At 41.2% G+C, this 16,563-nt stretch overlaps 1 protein-coding gene across 1 annotated transcript; it reads left to right on the forward strand.

The window, feature by feature from the left end:
• Nucleotides 1-1,931: 1,931 nt before the first annotated feature.
• On the forward strand, nt 1,932-10,753 carry LOC308079671 (adenosine deaminase 2-A-like; the record flags this gene model as incomplete). Its single annotated transcript, XM_080421222.1, has 9 exons — nt 1,932-2,160; nt 2,922-3,141; nt 3,520-3,730; nt 4,667-4,794; nt 5,430-5,520; nt 7,226-7,334; nt 8,862-9,019; nt 9,793-9,995; nt 10,630-10,753. 9 exons carry the CDS (start codon nt 1,932-1,934, stop codon nt 10,751-10,753), a joined length of 1,473 nt encoding a protein of 490 aa, XP_080277348.1.
• Between the last annotated feature and the right edge of the window lie 5,810 nt (nt 10,754-16,563).

The raw sequence follows: 16,563 nt of genomic DNA on the forward strand, positions 1-16,563 counted from the left end.
TTATTATTATTGATTAGCCAAACCATAAAATAGGGCTTATACAGTAAGTGGTTATGTTTTGTATGAATACATCTGCAAAGTAACCAATTACTAAAACTTTTCAAGTAATTGCAGTGGAGCAAAAAGTACAATATTTGTGGAGATGTGGAGTAGAAGTATCAAGGATCGAAAGAATTGAGTAACTACAGCACTTGAGTAAATGTACTTTCCACCACTGATTAGGTTATAGCTTGCAGGAGTAGGAGAACAATGTGAGCTTGGAAGGAGAGGAGAGAGAGGTTACACGACCACAGGCTGGATTCTTGTTGGGAAGTGTGTTAGCAGGGTGGGGTTTGGACTGGAGAGCTGCATTTGTGTGGAATACGGATTGAATGCCAGTGAGCAGCTGATCCTTTTTATGTTCTCTGTACTGAGGATCTTTTCACGTTGGCTTTCTGTTCAGTTAATTTGACAACTTTAGTGGGAGCCATTCCTCCAGCTTCGGGTCAGAACTTTGCCGCAGTAAGTATATCGCCCATGCTGTGATTTAAGGGTTCAGATACTTCCTTCAATGATTAGTGATGATGTTGATATTAAGTGGGTATAAGTGATATTTTTTTCGTTAAAACAAGAAGTTTTGTTTGAAGGTTAAAGCTCTGACAGTATATTGTGATAGTAATCATTGCTACAGAGTTGCTTGTTCAGTAACGGGTCTCTCTCTGTCTCTCCAGCTATTGAATAAACTTAAAATACATTTGCAGTTGGGATACCGATTTCATCCAATCAGGAAAGATAAACCCATTTATCAGCTTCAATGTTCCAGTGCTGTCTGCTCATTTCTTTGTTTAATCACTTCCACTTGCACATGTTTATGATGTATGAGTTCTCTCTCCTGATTGAATTAAATGAGTATCCTCACTATCCTGACCTATTTACTAAAGAGCTGGAGTGATGGGGAGACAGCTACTGAACAAACGCTATCAATGATTACTATGGGAAGATAGAGATATTTGACAAATAAATGGTTTGTTTGGCACCTTTTTTAAGACGAGATGTTTATGATTGTTGGAAGTTGAAAGACTGAGTGTTGACTTAAAGTTATTATGTGTTATAACAAAATATGAATGCTGTGTCTAGTTATTTAGTTTTATTCAATGTTTATGTAGGTTGCAGATAATTTGACACCAGTGTCACAGAGACACTCTTTTGCTTCCTCGTCTGTGTTAGGAGGTTACTGGTCCATATCTTTCATTGTTTCTTTACAGTGCCAAATACAGCAAACTGGTTCACTTTGAACAGTCTATTAAATGTTGAAGGAGGAACCTAAGAACAGCGCCCTCCTGTGGAAGACGAGGAGGACATGGTGATTTTCATCTTTGCAAGGAGCGACCAGGCCCTGGTGCCATTCAGGTGGGCAGTGCAGTGGTGTAAAGTAACTAAGTACATTTACTCAAGTACTGTACTTAAGTACAATTTTGAGGTCCTTTTACTTTACTGGAGTATTTCCAATTGTCTATACTTTTACTTCTACTCCACTACACTACATTACATCTCAGAGGCAAATATTGTACTTTTACTCCACTACAATTATTTGAAAACTTTAGTTTCTTTGCAGATGTAAATGATTATTATGAAACAAACATTAACCTATTTTATACCTGGTCTATTTGAAAATAGCAGATCTAGAAGCTCACAACGCGTCGCGATGCAACGTGTTGTGAGCTTGTAGATCGGCTGTTTTCAAACATTTTAGTACTTTAACTTTTTGTATCAATACTTTTGTACTTTTGTTACTCAAGTACATTTTTAACACCAGTCTTTTACTTGTAACAGAGTACTTCTACATTGCAGTATTGATACTGCAATATCTGAGTACTTTTTTCCACCACTGCAGGTGGGTTATATGCCTTGTACTGGTCTGTGCTGGGACCATTGTCATGGTGTGCACCGGGATGCCAGATCCGGGGCAGAGGGAGGTGCTGATGCGTGAGGAGGCCTCCAGGCAGGTGGGAGGCTCCGTCAAGCTGACGGCGGCCGAACAGAGGCTGGACGCTCACCTCCATTGGTTGAAGAAGCAGGAGATGGCCGCCGCTCAGTTCCCTCCAGCCATGCACTTCTTCAAGGCAAGGCCTCTCATCCAGAGGAGCCCCATCTTCAAGCTGCTGCAGAAGATGCCCAAAGGTGATTGAACCTTCTGGATGCTGCGATAGTAAACACACGTGCATGTCAAAAGGTTCATGTGTATATCATGAATTATGACATAAATTAATCCAAGAAAACAATTTCACTTTATCTGTTATGAATCTACAATATAATTTATGAAAGTTTCACTTTTTGAATTGTATTACGGACCAAAATTTACTTTTGTTATTATGTCACTTATTTTTGTTAAATATTTTATATTTCGACGAATTGATGAACCGCTTAAACCCTGGCCTATTTTATGCTTCGTTGCACAACAGTGTCATGCAAAAATAGTTACAATAGCTGATCTACAAGCTCACAACACATCGCTATGTGATGCGTTGTGAGCTTGTTTAACTACATATATATAAAAAATATATAATTGCAAAATAATGAAGAAGTCAAAGCTCTGTAATCATTGCTTAAATGTTATAGTGGTCCAGTTAAAAGTTTGTCTGCTCATTTCTTTGCGTCATTACTGTACTTCCAATTTCACTTGTTTTATACTGTATTCTGAGTTCTCTCTCTAGAAACGGGGAGATCCCTGTCACTGAACTAATACTCTATAGCAAGGAAAGGATTACTATCAGAATATAGAGCAATTATTTTTAACAAAACAAAAACAAAATCACTTAACCTACCTTTAAATAATTATTTTATTAAATTATCGATTATTATTATTTTAGTTTTTATTGATTAGTTCGATGAACTGTTGCACCCCTAGTCTGAGATGACATTGTGTTGCGTTGGTATAACAGGTGGCGTCCTCCACATCCATACGTCCTCTATGGTCAGTGTTGATTGGCTGGTGAAGAACGTGACATACAGGCCTCACTGTTACATCTGCTTCACGTGGGACCGCTCCGTGCGCTTCCTGTTCTCCAGCCGCCAGCCCTTCCCCCGATGGGACTGCTTCCACTGGCAACTGCTCCACACCTTGAGAGCCAAACTGGGCGATCCCTCTGACTTTGACAATGGGTTGAGTGAAATAAGTGTTAATAAAATGTTTGTTTTGTATTGTACGGAAGCGTATTGCTGCCATGTAGGGCTGGGCAATTAATCAAAAATATATCGAAACCGATACTTAGAACCGGTCATTTTCGACTTAATTTTGCTCTGGTTAAGCCATTAAGACAGGGAACGCATCTGTGTCATCCGATCTACAAGCTACAAGCTGTGTCATCCGATCTACAAGCTAACAGATGCGACGCATTGTTAGCTTGTAGATCTGCTATTTTCATCAACATAAATGATCTGAATTTGAACATACTCATCCCTTATTGTAGGATCTGTTGAAAAGGGCCGTGTGTAGCAACAAATAATAAAGGTTTGATTCATGTTTTTTTTGGCTTTCAGTTTGATCAGGAACCTGACATTGTTCACTGAGGAGCCAGATGTTGCCTATCCAAGCCAAGACGTGGTGTGGGAGAAGTTTGAGAAGGCCTTCATGGTAGCAGCAGGCCTCATCTCTCATGCTCCTGTGCTGAAGGACTACCTCTACAAAGGCCTGGAAGAACTGCACAACGATAACATCATGTATCTGGAACTCAGGAGCGGAGTATCAAGGGTTTGTGTTCAACCATTTTTTTTATTGTTATCTCTCTATCTAGCTCTCTACTAGTCCATGGTCATTGTCTTTAATGTCTGTGTATATTGATGCTGTTTTTTGTTTCTACACCTATCAGGTTATTTAAATTTTTCTACGCTTTACACAATAGACACACTTTATTAAATGTAGTGTAAGTGATATTTTTTGGGTCAAAACGAGATGTTTTGTTAAAAAGTTAAAGCTCTATATTGTGTGATAGTAATCATTGAAAGAGTGTTCAGTAACAGGGGTCTCCCCGTCTCTCCTAGCTCTATGATTAACGGAAAGTAAGTTTTAAGGTATTTTAGTGTTCCAGTTCCAATTTTGTGCTGCTCATTTATTCGTTTCATCACTTCCATCACACGTCCTGTTTCCTGTATGAATTCTCTCTCCAGATTGGATGAAATTGGTATCCCAACCTGAACATTTATTTTATGTTTACTGAAGAGCTGGAGAAACACAGAGACCCCTGTTACCGAACAAACACTCTGTGATTACTATCACAATGTAGAGCTATTTAACACTTATTTTAACACTACCTTTAAGTATTGCTACTTTAGAAACAGTATCTTCATAAAATTGGTTCTAATGCTCATTATAAAATTGCACCACAGAGAGAAAGGCTGTCGTTTCTATTAACTTGCAATCCCCATCAATGGTGTCACTGGTAGGCAGGTTTCTGAACTGTCCACTGGAAAATGCTGCCATTTAATAATGAGCATTAGTAAGGACCAGTTATATGAAGATACGGTTGAAAATGGGTGAAGTGCTCCTTTGATCAAGCTCGGTAGCTATAAGATGTGCTCACCCACTCAAATGACATTTGCTGAACGCGTTCCAGCACCTGATGCTACAAGCAGAAGTGCCTTTAAGAAAGATTTGATGTAGATTCAACCAGGTGTTCTCCTGTTGTAGACGTATGAGCTTGATGGGACCATTCATGACAAGGTGTTCACTCTCAACATGTTTCAAGACGTCACACGGCAGTTCGTCAGGGACCACCCGGACTTCCTTGGAGCTCGAATCATCATGGCCGCTCACAGGTAGTTTTCGGTTTCATTTTTTTCGGACTTTTCGTTTTCCTTTTCAGTTTAGTTATACCGTTATAACATTTTAAAGCTTTTCAGGGGCGTGATTCAGAAAGGTCAGAGTCAGGTCATAGAGATGTGTGATAGTAGGAACTCTCTCCCAATGGAGATTCGCCCTGCTCCAACACTGGACTCTTTTAAGGCTCCCTTGAAAAGACACCTATTCTCTCAGGCTTATGGCAAATAGTTGTTTGGTTGGGTTGATTGTGTGTTTGGGTATTTGTAGTGATCTTGGGGGGAAATGACTTCTTCGCATTTGATCCGTCCTATTAGCAGCAGTGTGCTGTTCCAATCACCATCCATGGGATGTCTTGCTCAGAGACGCCTCTTTATTCATTAACTGAATCCTGTTACTGTAAATGCAATTAACCGTTTTTGTTTTTGTGTGAAAATGTTCAAAAAGTTTTGAAATCTTTGGAAAATCTTTACGTACTGTGACATGGCACAAAATAGGGACGCCAGCTCTTGAAAGTGGTTTGTTTCAAATAGGTTTACTTTAGCGTTGTAAAGAAGTTAGCACCAACTTGGTACTGGCTTACATCCACAACATCACAATGGAATAGTCTCTTCTCTCTTGTGTCCACTTGTAGGGCTCTGAGGCTGTCTGACATCACATCGGCCGTGAAGGAGGCCATTCAGATGCAGAGAGATTTCCCAGACGTCGTCGTGGGCTTTGACCTGGTAACTGCTGTCATGAAAATTAGATTACACCACTCGTCTTCATCAACGTTGCTTATTACATATGCCTCAGAGTTGAAAGCACCTGGATTCTAGCCTGGGCCAAACATCTATCGCTCAGCCAAAGGGGGAATTCCCATTGGGTCATGGCGGGGGGGGTTCCCCTTTGGCTGAGAATAAATAATAATAATAATAATAACGTTAACTTATGTAGCGCCTTTCAAGACACCCAAGGACACTTTACATCAAGAAAAAAAAGCTGCCAAAAGTGTCTCTTCTGTGCAGGATGTTTGGTTAGGCTTTTGGGCGTCAGGCAGGGAGTAGTATATTTTTCTTTGTGTTTCAATGTCCATGCAAATATTTTTAATATTTGTTTAAATGTTAACAGATATGCAGTACAGCTGTTGCTTGTGACGGAGAACAATAATATAAGAACATTTCTTCTAAATCTGTTTTTTCTCTTCTGGGGTTGAAAATAAATTGCCGTACCTGATTTGATATTTTCTATCTCTGTACGTTTGGTCCAATATTATGTAGGCAGTTTTTTAATAGTCCCACCGCTAATATGTTTTTATTGACCATTGTTAGTATATAGCTCTACAGATTTTTTTTTAATACATTTTTTTATTAGATGCAATTGTGAACAATAGCCAACTAAGATAATGTGTCCATTGGCCAATCATACGGTTCACTGCAGCTCAACAGTCAGTGTGAGGGCTGGTCAGGAGATGTCTATGAACTGGTGAGCTGACGGGTGCTTTGGTTCCCTTTCTCGTCTCGTCTCTCTCTCATTACACATTGAGAGAGACACACTATGACATCTTGTGTGTGGAAGAGAGAAGAATCCAGGCAGCATCAGTAACACCATCGTAAATCAGCAGGTTGTAAATCAGTTTCAGCAAGAGGCGGTGAGAAGAGGTCACAGACAGGGAAGAGAAGTAACAGAGGCAGTGGACTTTAGTCTCTGGCAACTTGTTTGAAAGGATTTGTACATTCTAGCAGTGGTGTAAAGTAACTAAGTACATTTACTCAAGTACTGCTTTTACTTCTACTCCACTACATCTCAGAGGCAAATATTATACTTTTACTCCACTACAATTATTTGACAGCTTTAGTTAGTAGTTACTTACTATATATCGCGATGCGACGCATTGTGATCTTGTAGATCTACTATTTTCAAAAGATTTTTAATACATTTTGAACTTGTGAAATGGGACATTCTGCACAATGAGTACTTTCACTTTTGGTACTTTAAGTATATTTTGATGCCAATACTTTTGTACTTTTACTCAAGTCAATTTTGATTACCGGACTTTTACTTGTAACAGAGTATTTCTACACTGAAGTATTGATACTTTTACTTAAGTAAAAGATGCGAGTACTTTTTACACCACTACATTTTAGGCAGTAAATATGCCATGTAGTTGCTCTGTCTTTATTCATTTCACACCTTCACCTGCTGTATGAAAACTTGGATATCAAAATCGTCCTCTGTACAGTAGTCTATTTGTGCTGTAGAGTGGCGTTGAATAGTCCACACTCTGCTCCACCCCCTCCCCTTCAACTCACACCACACACCTTGACGCCTGGCCACGCCTTTAATGGGCGTGGCCATATCCTGAAATCTCATGTAATAAAGGAAAGGGGGGGGGGTTCATGCCCATGTAAATTGATGATTGTGTGATCATGGTTCCATTGTACTTTATAGGTCGGCAGAGAAGATGGTGAGAAAAATATCTGGTATTTCAAGGATGCATTGTCGCTGCCAGCCCAGCTTGGTGTTACGCTGCCTTACTTTTTTCATGCAGGGGAGACAGGTATGTTCAATGTGTATATATTACATTACATTAGTCATTTAGCAGACGCTTTTATCCAAAGCGACTTACAATAAGTGAATTCAACATAGATGGGCAAGAAAACTACTAATCACCAGAAGTCTTAAGTGCATTCTCTTCTAAAACAAGCAACTAAGAGCATACCTAGCGCTACGGTCAAAGTGCAATATATCAGCTACCTACTTTCTTAAACAGATGAGACAAATAGGAAAATCAAATGAGCAAGAGCTAGAACAAATAAGTGTATCAAATAAACAAGATCCAATAAAACAAGAGCTCGTACAAATAATGACAACAAGTAGGCAAGGCTAAGAGGAAGGGTCAGGGTAGTGTTTCCTGAAGAGGTGGGTTTTCAGCCTGATCTCTCTCTCGATAGATAGATAGATGCTTTTCACATGACAGTGAAGAGTTTCACCAGGATCTACTGGAAACGAACCAAACCATTTGTGTTCGTCAGTGGTGGAAATGTTCAATACTTTTACTTCTACTCCACTACATCTCAGAGGCAGATATTGTACTTTTACTCCACTACAATTATTTGAAAACTTTAGTTTCTAGTTACTTTGTAGATATTGATTATTATTACAAAACATACATTAACCACTTCAGCCCTAAATACATTTCGGCCATTTGAAGATAGTAGATCTACAAGCTCACAATCGCGAAGCGACACATTGTGAGCTCGTAGATCTGCTATTTTCAAAGGCTCTTTAGACATTTTACACATTTGAAAACTTGTGAAATGTGACATTCTGCATACACATACATTTTCATAACAATACTTTTGTACTTTCACTCTAGTACATTTTGAATTCCGGACTTTTACTTGTAACAGAGTATTTCTACATTGCAGTATTGATACTTTTACTTAAGTAAAAAAAATTGGGTACTTTTTCCACCACTGGTGTTCGTTGGTGCACACGGCTAAGCCTGAGGCACCATGGAGAAATCAAACTCCAGTCTAATCTCTACAGTGGTGGACAGGAACTTTACAACTGCACCACCCGGACACCCTGTGCAATGAATGCACTGTTCAGCTTATCTAGAAGAATGCACAGAATTGTTGTGAGCACAAGTGGCCACTAACTAGTTTAAAAAGATAATGATATTAGCCATGTGCCTCTGTACTCTCTGTAGCGAGGTATGAGGCTAATAATGTAATGATGGCACTGAAAATAGTACAGGATATGAAGCATACACAAAACGCTAGTGTTGCTGCTGTTGCTTGAATGTGGACTATGTGCAGTGGTGTAAAGTAACTAAGTACATGTACTCAAGTACTGTACTTAAGTACAATTGTGAAGTATTTTTACTTTACTGGAGTATCTCCAGTTTTCAATACTTGTACTTCTACTCCACTACATCTATATGTAGGCAAATATTGTACTGTTTACTTAAGTACATTTTTAATTCCGGACTTTTACTTGTAACAGAGCATTTCTACATTGCAGTATTGATACTTTTACTTAAGTAAAACAATGCGAGTACTTTTTCCACCACTGCTTATAGACGATGACGGCACGGACGTGGATGGAAACATCCTTGATGCCCTTCTGTTCAACACCACGCGCATTGGGCATGGCTTCGCCATGGCTCATCACCCTCTGGCCAAGGAGATAGCCAGGAAGAACAACGTGGTTTTGGAGTTGTGTCCCATCTCCAACCAGGTAACGGAGGTCTTCAACCCCAAAATGACTTATTTTTTCCACCAATCAATTACTCTCCCCATGAAGCCTTGAGTTCATGGAGATTAGTTGTTTTTGGTGCATTTCTTTTATGGTGAATGAAGAAACCAAAAACCCCAAAAGTCTGTGATGAATTGAAGTTAATAGGCTACCAAGATTAACAGCAAAAAAGACAGTATATCAAAAATCTGTTTATAAACGCCCAAATAAGGCTGTCTTGTATCCAGTCGTAGGCTCCAGTCATAGGTGTATAGGAGTACTTCCAAAAATATCGCTTTAAGCGGAAAACTTTATTTTTAAATTCAGTATTTTCTTTGTTTTTGGATTCTTCATTCACAGTAAAGGCTTGCGACAAAAACATGTATTCAAGGCTTCACGCTGTGAGTAATTGATAGAAAGAAAGTAATTTTAGCGGTGAAGTACTCCTTCCTTCACTACAATAGAATAAAATATACTTTATTTTATTTTATGATCTGTCCTGACCTTGTGTGTAATAATTGTTTTGTCTCTGTCATAATAATGCACATTTTTGTAGCAAGTACCACATCACCCATTTTAAACCATATCTTCATAAAATTCACTCACTTATGCTTATTTTAAGATGGCACAATTTCCTTCTACTCACTCTGCATCTCAATGGTGAGCTATGGACAGTTCATTTGTATACTATCTGAGTTACAAATGGATGCATGACCATCGAGATGTTACTGTGTATATATACTGTATACTGTACAGTGTGTGTGTGTGTCTTCCAGGTGCTGAAGCTGGTCTCAGACCTGCGTAACCACCCTGCCGCGGTGTTGATGTCAGAAGGTCATCCTCTGGTCATCAGCTCTGACGACCCGTCTCTGTTCGGCTCCACTGGTCTCTCTTATGACTTCTATCAAGCCTTCGTGGGCATCGGAGGCTTAAAAGCCAACCTGGGAACCCTGAAAGAACTGGCCATCAACTCTATCAGGTGGGATGTTGTGTTATTGTTGTTGTTCTACCTTTTTAAATCAAATATATTATGTATGTTATTTATTTCAGGGAAGAGTAACACAAGTATTTTAACACTTGCCCTATTTTTTTTATTTAAATCCCCTATTTTCCAAATGCGTATCAATTTGTGGATCCTTGCTACCAGTAATACAAATGTTTAAGAACAACTGACTTATACAAAGCATGTAGCATCTCCCTGGGTGCATGTGTAGTTAAATTTTTTTTTTGGTCTTTCTTTTATTGTGCTCTTTTCCTCTAAGCACCTTAACGTCCATATGTATATCATGCACAGTATAAGTATAACATGCACAGTATACAATACATTGCTGCTATGCTCAGGCACCTTAGTTTTTTTTAAAAGTTTTTTTAGTTTTTTATTATCTCAGGTACTTTGTAAATATGTAGATAACTTGTCTGGCCTTCTGTTGCTCTCTTGTTTTGATCTCCTTCCCACTTGCCCCCCACCCCCTCTTCTTCTCCCCCCCCCCCTCTTCTTTCTATGGAAACTAACGTTGCGATGGAAACGAATTTCACCCACTTTTTTACCTTGTAAACCTGTGATGTGACAATAAAACTGATTCTGATATGTAGAACATGTATGTCCCATGTAGGTACAGCTCACTGCCGTCACATCTGAAGGAAAGCGGACTCGTGGTCTGGCAGAACAAGTGGAACGCATTCATCTCCAGCTATTCAGGACAGCCACACCACAAAGGGACTCACACACTCAGCTAGTGAAAACGCGTAAATAGGCACAGCGAAATGGTTCATACAGAGGTTGTGAAAGGTATTTTTTTCTGTGCTTTGCACCCTGTTATCAAAATAAAAAGGCTCCAATCCACCAAGTTGCTCCAGAGCCTTCTTTATTCAGTTGTGAAAAGTGCATTTTAGGGATGGGACGATGGGGAAATTTCATGTCACGGTTATTGTGGCCAAAATGATTGCATTTAAAGTGCCAAAAGTAAAAGTATTCAATATGCAGAATGCCCCATTTCACTCGTTTTAAAAATGTGTCAAAATCTTTCTAAAATAGCCGGCTATTTTTGAATAGACATAATTAGGGCTTAATTGGTTAATGTATGTTTTGTAATCTAAATCGCAATGTAACTTGTAACTAAAGTTTTCAAATAGTTGTAGTGGAGAAGAAAGTACAATATCCACTACTTGAGTAAATGTACTTAGTTACTTTCCACCACTGATTCCTTTTGACAACACGTGACAAGACAGCATCTTGTAACAAATGAGCCTGAGATACAGTTCGCCAAACCACAATGCAACTGAACTGACCTTGGATTGGTGAGATAAGCACGTCTTTTGTCACAATACTCCTTGTAGCGGCCCATAACTGTTATTTAAGATGTACAATGTATGGTGATGCAAAGTTCATATCTTCACCTTAAGTCGAATGTGAGGCCTTGAACTAGAGTTGGGATCAGTTCACGTTGAATTCAACCAATACAGGAAAGAAAAGAGCATCTACACACTCAGGCCTGTGCAAAAGTCGTTCATTAAAATGAAATTGTTTTTGTTTATGTATCACATTCCCTAATTGAGAATAAACAATTTACTGTATCAGATGTTTTGAAATGTATGTGCCATCACTGCCATGTTTGTCATACTTGGCTTTATCATCAAATGACACTCCTGAATAGAGTTACAGTTGGTTAAATAGAAAGTGTACTGACCACATGCCTACTTAGAACATTGTGATTGTTGCATTCTACATCAACCATGACTACATGACTCCTCAGAGAGTTAAAGCCAATGAGCTCTCTCTTGTCCTAGAGGCCAACATATATGACTGTGGACTGAGTGTGGACTTGTATTCCATTAGACATTTTGTCAAAAATTAGCTGTTTACAAAACGTAACCCAATAGGCTTTAAAAAAAATAGAATAAAAATGGGGTAAATATTCAAAAGTTATTTTCACTTTGAGCACAGGCCTTTTACTTGTAACAGTATTTTTATATTGTGGTATTGCTACTTTTACTTAAGTAAAATATCCGAGTACTTCTTTCACCACTGAATTTGACCCACTGGTAGTCGACTATAGTCGAGGTTTGTTTATCTATAAATAATAAAGACGCTTTGGGGCAACCAGCTAGGTTGCCGTGACAACGGATAAACAAAAGTAGCGAGGCTAGTAGCTTAGCCTTGTTAGCTTGTCGTCAAGATCGTCCTGGCTTACAACCCGTACATCTACATAAACGATCACATTTCAAATATAAAGTGCTTATGTGACAAAGGTGAAACGGGGGTTTCTTAAAACTTTTGTAAAGGTTTTTATTGGTGCTTAATGTATAATTATTTGCTCATTTAACCACCATCTTATTATTTTTGTACAACCGTTTTGCACTGTATTGAGTTACAATTGTTTTCCCCCGGTCCCTTGGTTCACTCATTGAGAGACATTCAGTGGCAGAGAGGTGGTCACGAGGTCCCGCCCAAGGCCACGGTCATGGCCAATGTCCCCAGACATTATGTCACCACGGACAAATGAAGGAAGAGAGAGGTGTGGTTTTGACAGGTATAAAAGAGGAGGCGGGACAGTTGAAAGGAGAAGCAGAGCCCAGAGAGAAGGAGGGTCAGACGGAGAGAGGAAGCAGAGGAGGAGGTTGTATGAGAGCCCCGGAATAAAGTGAGGGAACTTGAGCGAGTTACACCAGCCACCAAGCAGTTGGAAGCCGAGGTGTACCTATCTATGAGCCAAGAGGGAGGAACGATCGAACCGAAGGGGAGGAAGAGAGAGCGAGACCAGACCATAAACAGAGGACCATACGAACCGAGACCAGACCATAAAAGGAGCGCTGAGACGGAGAGTGGTGATAAACGTTGCATACGCAACCTACTCAGCGCCAGGTGTAAAAGCCTGGCCTGTCAGTAAGTACCGATCCATGCAACGTTCATCCTTGTATAAACCACCAACTGTGAAAACGCGCATGTACTTTACCAATGCACAGTGAACTGGTCATAGTTTCTATCATTGCAGAAGGAGAGAAGAAGAAAAGAAGACAAAGACGACTGGCATAAACCCTCTTCCTACTTACCCCCATATATGGACATGCAGCATTTCCCCCTGAAACGAAACGTGTTGAGTATCTCAAAGCACTTTATTGGCACAGCACTTTTCTTATGAAGTATTGTTGCACAGAAACCCCTGCTAATTGCAAACCTGTTGACCAAGCCCTGCGTAATTTGCACAACTTTATAATTCATTTTATAGTTGTTGTGTAAATTACTTTGTTGTGTTTTAGTTAGGTTTTATTAGTATAGTGTTATTTTGATTGTTTTTAAGGCACAGAAGCCACTGTATTAGGGACCAATAAATATACTTACCTTTTTGATACATTTTGCATCCGTGTCCAGTTTCTCAAGGGAATTTTCTAAAGTGTGTGTTCTCAAAACCAAAGTATTGAAACTTACCAGTAACTCGAACCTGTGAAAGCCTGTAGAAGTAAAGGTGTATTTAAAGGGGACTCTCCTCTATAACAAAAGTGGCGTAGTCGACAAACTAAACAATATTCAGACTGAAACTCACAATAATTACGCACCCAGCACTTTACTGTGCATTGATATTTTATTGTTGTGAGTTTGATATTGAATTATTTATTAAAGGACAAATAGAGTGTGCAATACCTCAAGATAATTGCAAGTCAAATGTGATACAATTACGGCCTTGTTCACATATTTGGCGTAGTCGGCAGGACTGGTTGAGAACACACAGAAAAAAACTGTACTGTTATTTTGTTATTTTTGTGTTTTGTTTTTGCTTTATAATGATGATGATGCCAGTGTATCCCGGTGCCCCGTGGTTGCCCACTTTTGGTGGTACAGAAGGTGAGAGTAGATATAAGGAATGGAAAGAGCAGATCAAAGGATTATTAAGTACCCAGGAACTAACAGAAGTAAAAAAAGTTGCTATTGTAATCAAAACACTCACGAACGAAGCTAAACGGCAAATTAGTGTGGTTGATGATGGCGAACGTGACACAGTGGCAAAAATCTTTACATACTTAGACACTTTATATAAAGAAACTGTTTCAGTCGCAGAAATGCGCTCTTTATTTTATGGGTGCGCACAGCGTGCAGGAGAGAATGTACAAACCTATATCCTGAGACTTAGAGAGCTGTTTTGTGGGCTGCGGCGACACGACTCAGGCACCGCTCCCTCCGATGCCATTCTTCGTGATCAGTTTATTATGGGCTTAGCTGAGGGCCCTCTGGGCCAAGCCTTAAAAGTATATGCTCGACGACACCCTGATGAAGATTTTGCTGCTCTGCGCGAAGAAGCCTGTCTGTTAGATGCTGAACACGGAACTACTGAAATAATGTGCCACGCTGTTAATCCTATTTCTGTCCCCAAACCCTCTCAGGACCCCGCTTGGAGAGAAAAGTTAAAACAGGAAATCATGGACGACGTTAAAACCCAAATGCAAGGATTCACGCAGGAACTCATGAAAGAAATCAGACCGCTCCTCCGCACTGGCACCGCTGACGCACGATCTCGCACTCCGCCCCCACCTGAACGACGGTACACGGCCTCTCAGCGCTATGAATGGGATGAAGGAGGTAGGCCGATATGTGGACAGTGTGGGCAGGCTGGTCATATAGCGAGGTTCTGTAGATCCGATCGAGCTCAGTTAAACTAGTACGCCCTGTCGCCGAGGTCCGGGGGGCAGAGGTGCAACGTTCACTGAAAAAGTTAAGGGCCAATGAAGTGTTTATTGGGGAATGTCCGACAATTGGGATAATGATGGGGGGAGTCAAATTGCGGGGTTTATTAGATACGGGGTCCCAAGTAACGCTGATGCAACAGAGTTTGTTTAACGAAAAGTTCTCACAAGAAAAGATGGAAAATGGGCCTCTGGTGTTTAGCCTACGGGCAGCGAATGGTCTCGATTTACCATACTCTGGCTATGCCATATTCGATTTAGAATTAGAAGGACTGAAGATACCTGGAAGAGGAATAGTAATTGTGAAAGATGAACATTGTATCCAGCCGCTGATAATTGGAATGAATGTGGTCCACGCCGTGTGGCACGCACTATTTAAATTACCTGGGAGGTCTGTGTTTCCATGCCAACAGGAGAGGACGCCATGGAGAGAAGCCTTTGCCACCTGTAGGAGGGTGGAAGCCGTAACCCACGAAGATGGAGCGTTGGGCTATGTGTGGCCTGTCGGCCGGCGGAGAATCCGAGTCCCCGCCCGCAGTGAATTAGTAGTATGGGGCCGTGCATGGAAAGGACCAAATGGAGCAGAATACGAGGCCCTGATGGAGGCCATACCGGAAGGGAAGGATCTGGGAGTGGCCCGAGCGTTGGTCACCGTGCGTAATGGTCGAGTCCCAGTGCGCATTTGCAACCCCCACTCGTATAGCCTGTCCGTGGGCCGATATCAAAAATTAGGGAAGCTGTATCCGGTGGAGGAGGCCGACGTCCGCGGGAGACGAGACCTGAACCTATCCCTGGGAACCGATGGAGCAGTGGAAGTGTCCCTGGTGAGCATAGAAGACGATGGACCAGTGAAGACCTTACCTGAGGAGATGGAGGAGTTGACCCGACGAGATGACTTACCTGAACAGCAGAGGAAGGAGCTGCATGCGATGATGTGTAAATGGAAGAAGGTGTTTGCAGTCCATGATGAGGATTTCGGGCAGACGGACGTTGTACAGCACCAAATACCGACTGGAGACGCGGCACCCATTCGTGAGAGGCACCGACCGCTGCCGCCCTCCATGTACAGAGAAATGAAGACTCTACTGAGTGACATGCTGGACAAGGGAGTGATAAAAGAAAGTTGCAGTCCATGGGCAGCGCCCATTGTCCTGGTGAAGAAAAAAGATGGCAGCTGGCGTTTCTGCGTCGACTACCGAAAACTGAATGCAGTAACCCACAAAGATGCTTTCCCCTTACCTCGGATCGAGGAGACCTTAACGAGCCTGACCAAAGCCCAGTGGTTCTCCACACTCGACCTGGCTAGCGGGTATTGGCAGGTGGGCATGGACCCTCGGGATCGGGAGAAGACAGCGTTCACCACCCCCCTAGGACTGTTCGAATTCCAGCGGATGCCGTTTGGGTTATGTAACGCCCCCGCAACCTTCCAAAGACTAATGCAGCGATGTTTGAGTGGCCAGGTGACAGAATCGTTATTAGTGTACCTTGATGACATTATTGTTTATTCACCTGACTTCTCCTCTCACATGCAGCACCTTGACCAGGTCTTCGAGCGGTTGTGGAGACACGGACTGAAGTTGCGTTTGGACAAATGCAAGCTCCTCCAAAAGGAGGTAAAATTCTTGGGCCATGTTGTAGACAAGGAGGGAGTGCGACCGGACCCTGAAAAGGTGGCGGCGGTAAGAGATTGGTCCCCACCCTCGACTGTCCGTGAGGTCCGCGCTTTTCTAGGTCTGGCCGGGTATTATCGCCGCTTTGTGTCCTCGTTTGCTGCTATAGCTAGGCCACTAAATAGTTTGTTAATCGGAATCCCAAATGATGTCAAGTCCCACCAGTGTAAAATAGTGTGGTCCCCTGAATGCCAAAATTCG

Source organism: Gymnoscopelus braueri (assembly GCF_963280865.1).
Source record: "Gymnoscopelus braueri genome assembly, chromosome: 23".
In the NCBI taxonomy this organism is placed as follows: domain Eukaryota; kingdom Metazoa; phylum Chordata; class Actinopteri; order Myctophiformes; family Myctophidae; genus Gymnoscopelus; species Gymnoscopelus braueri.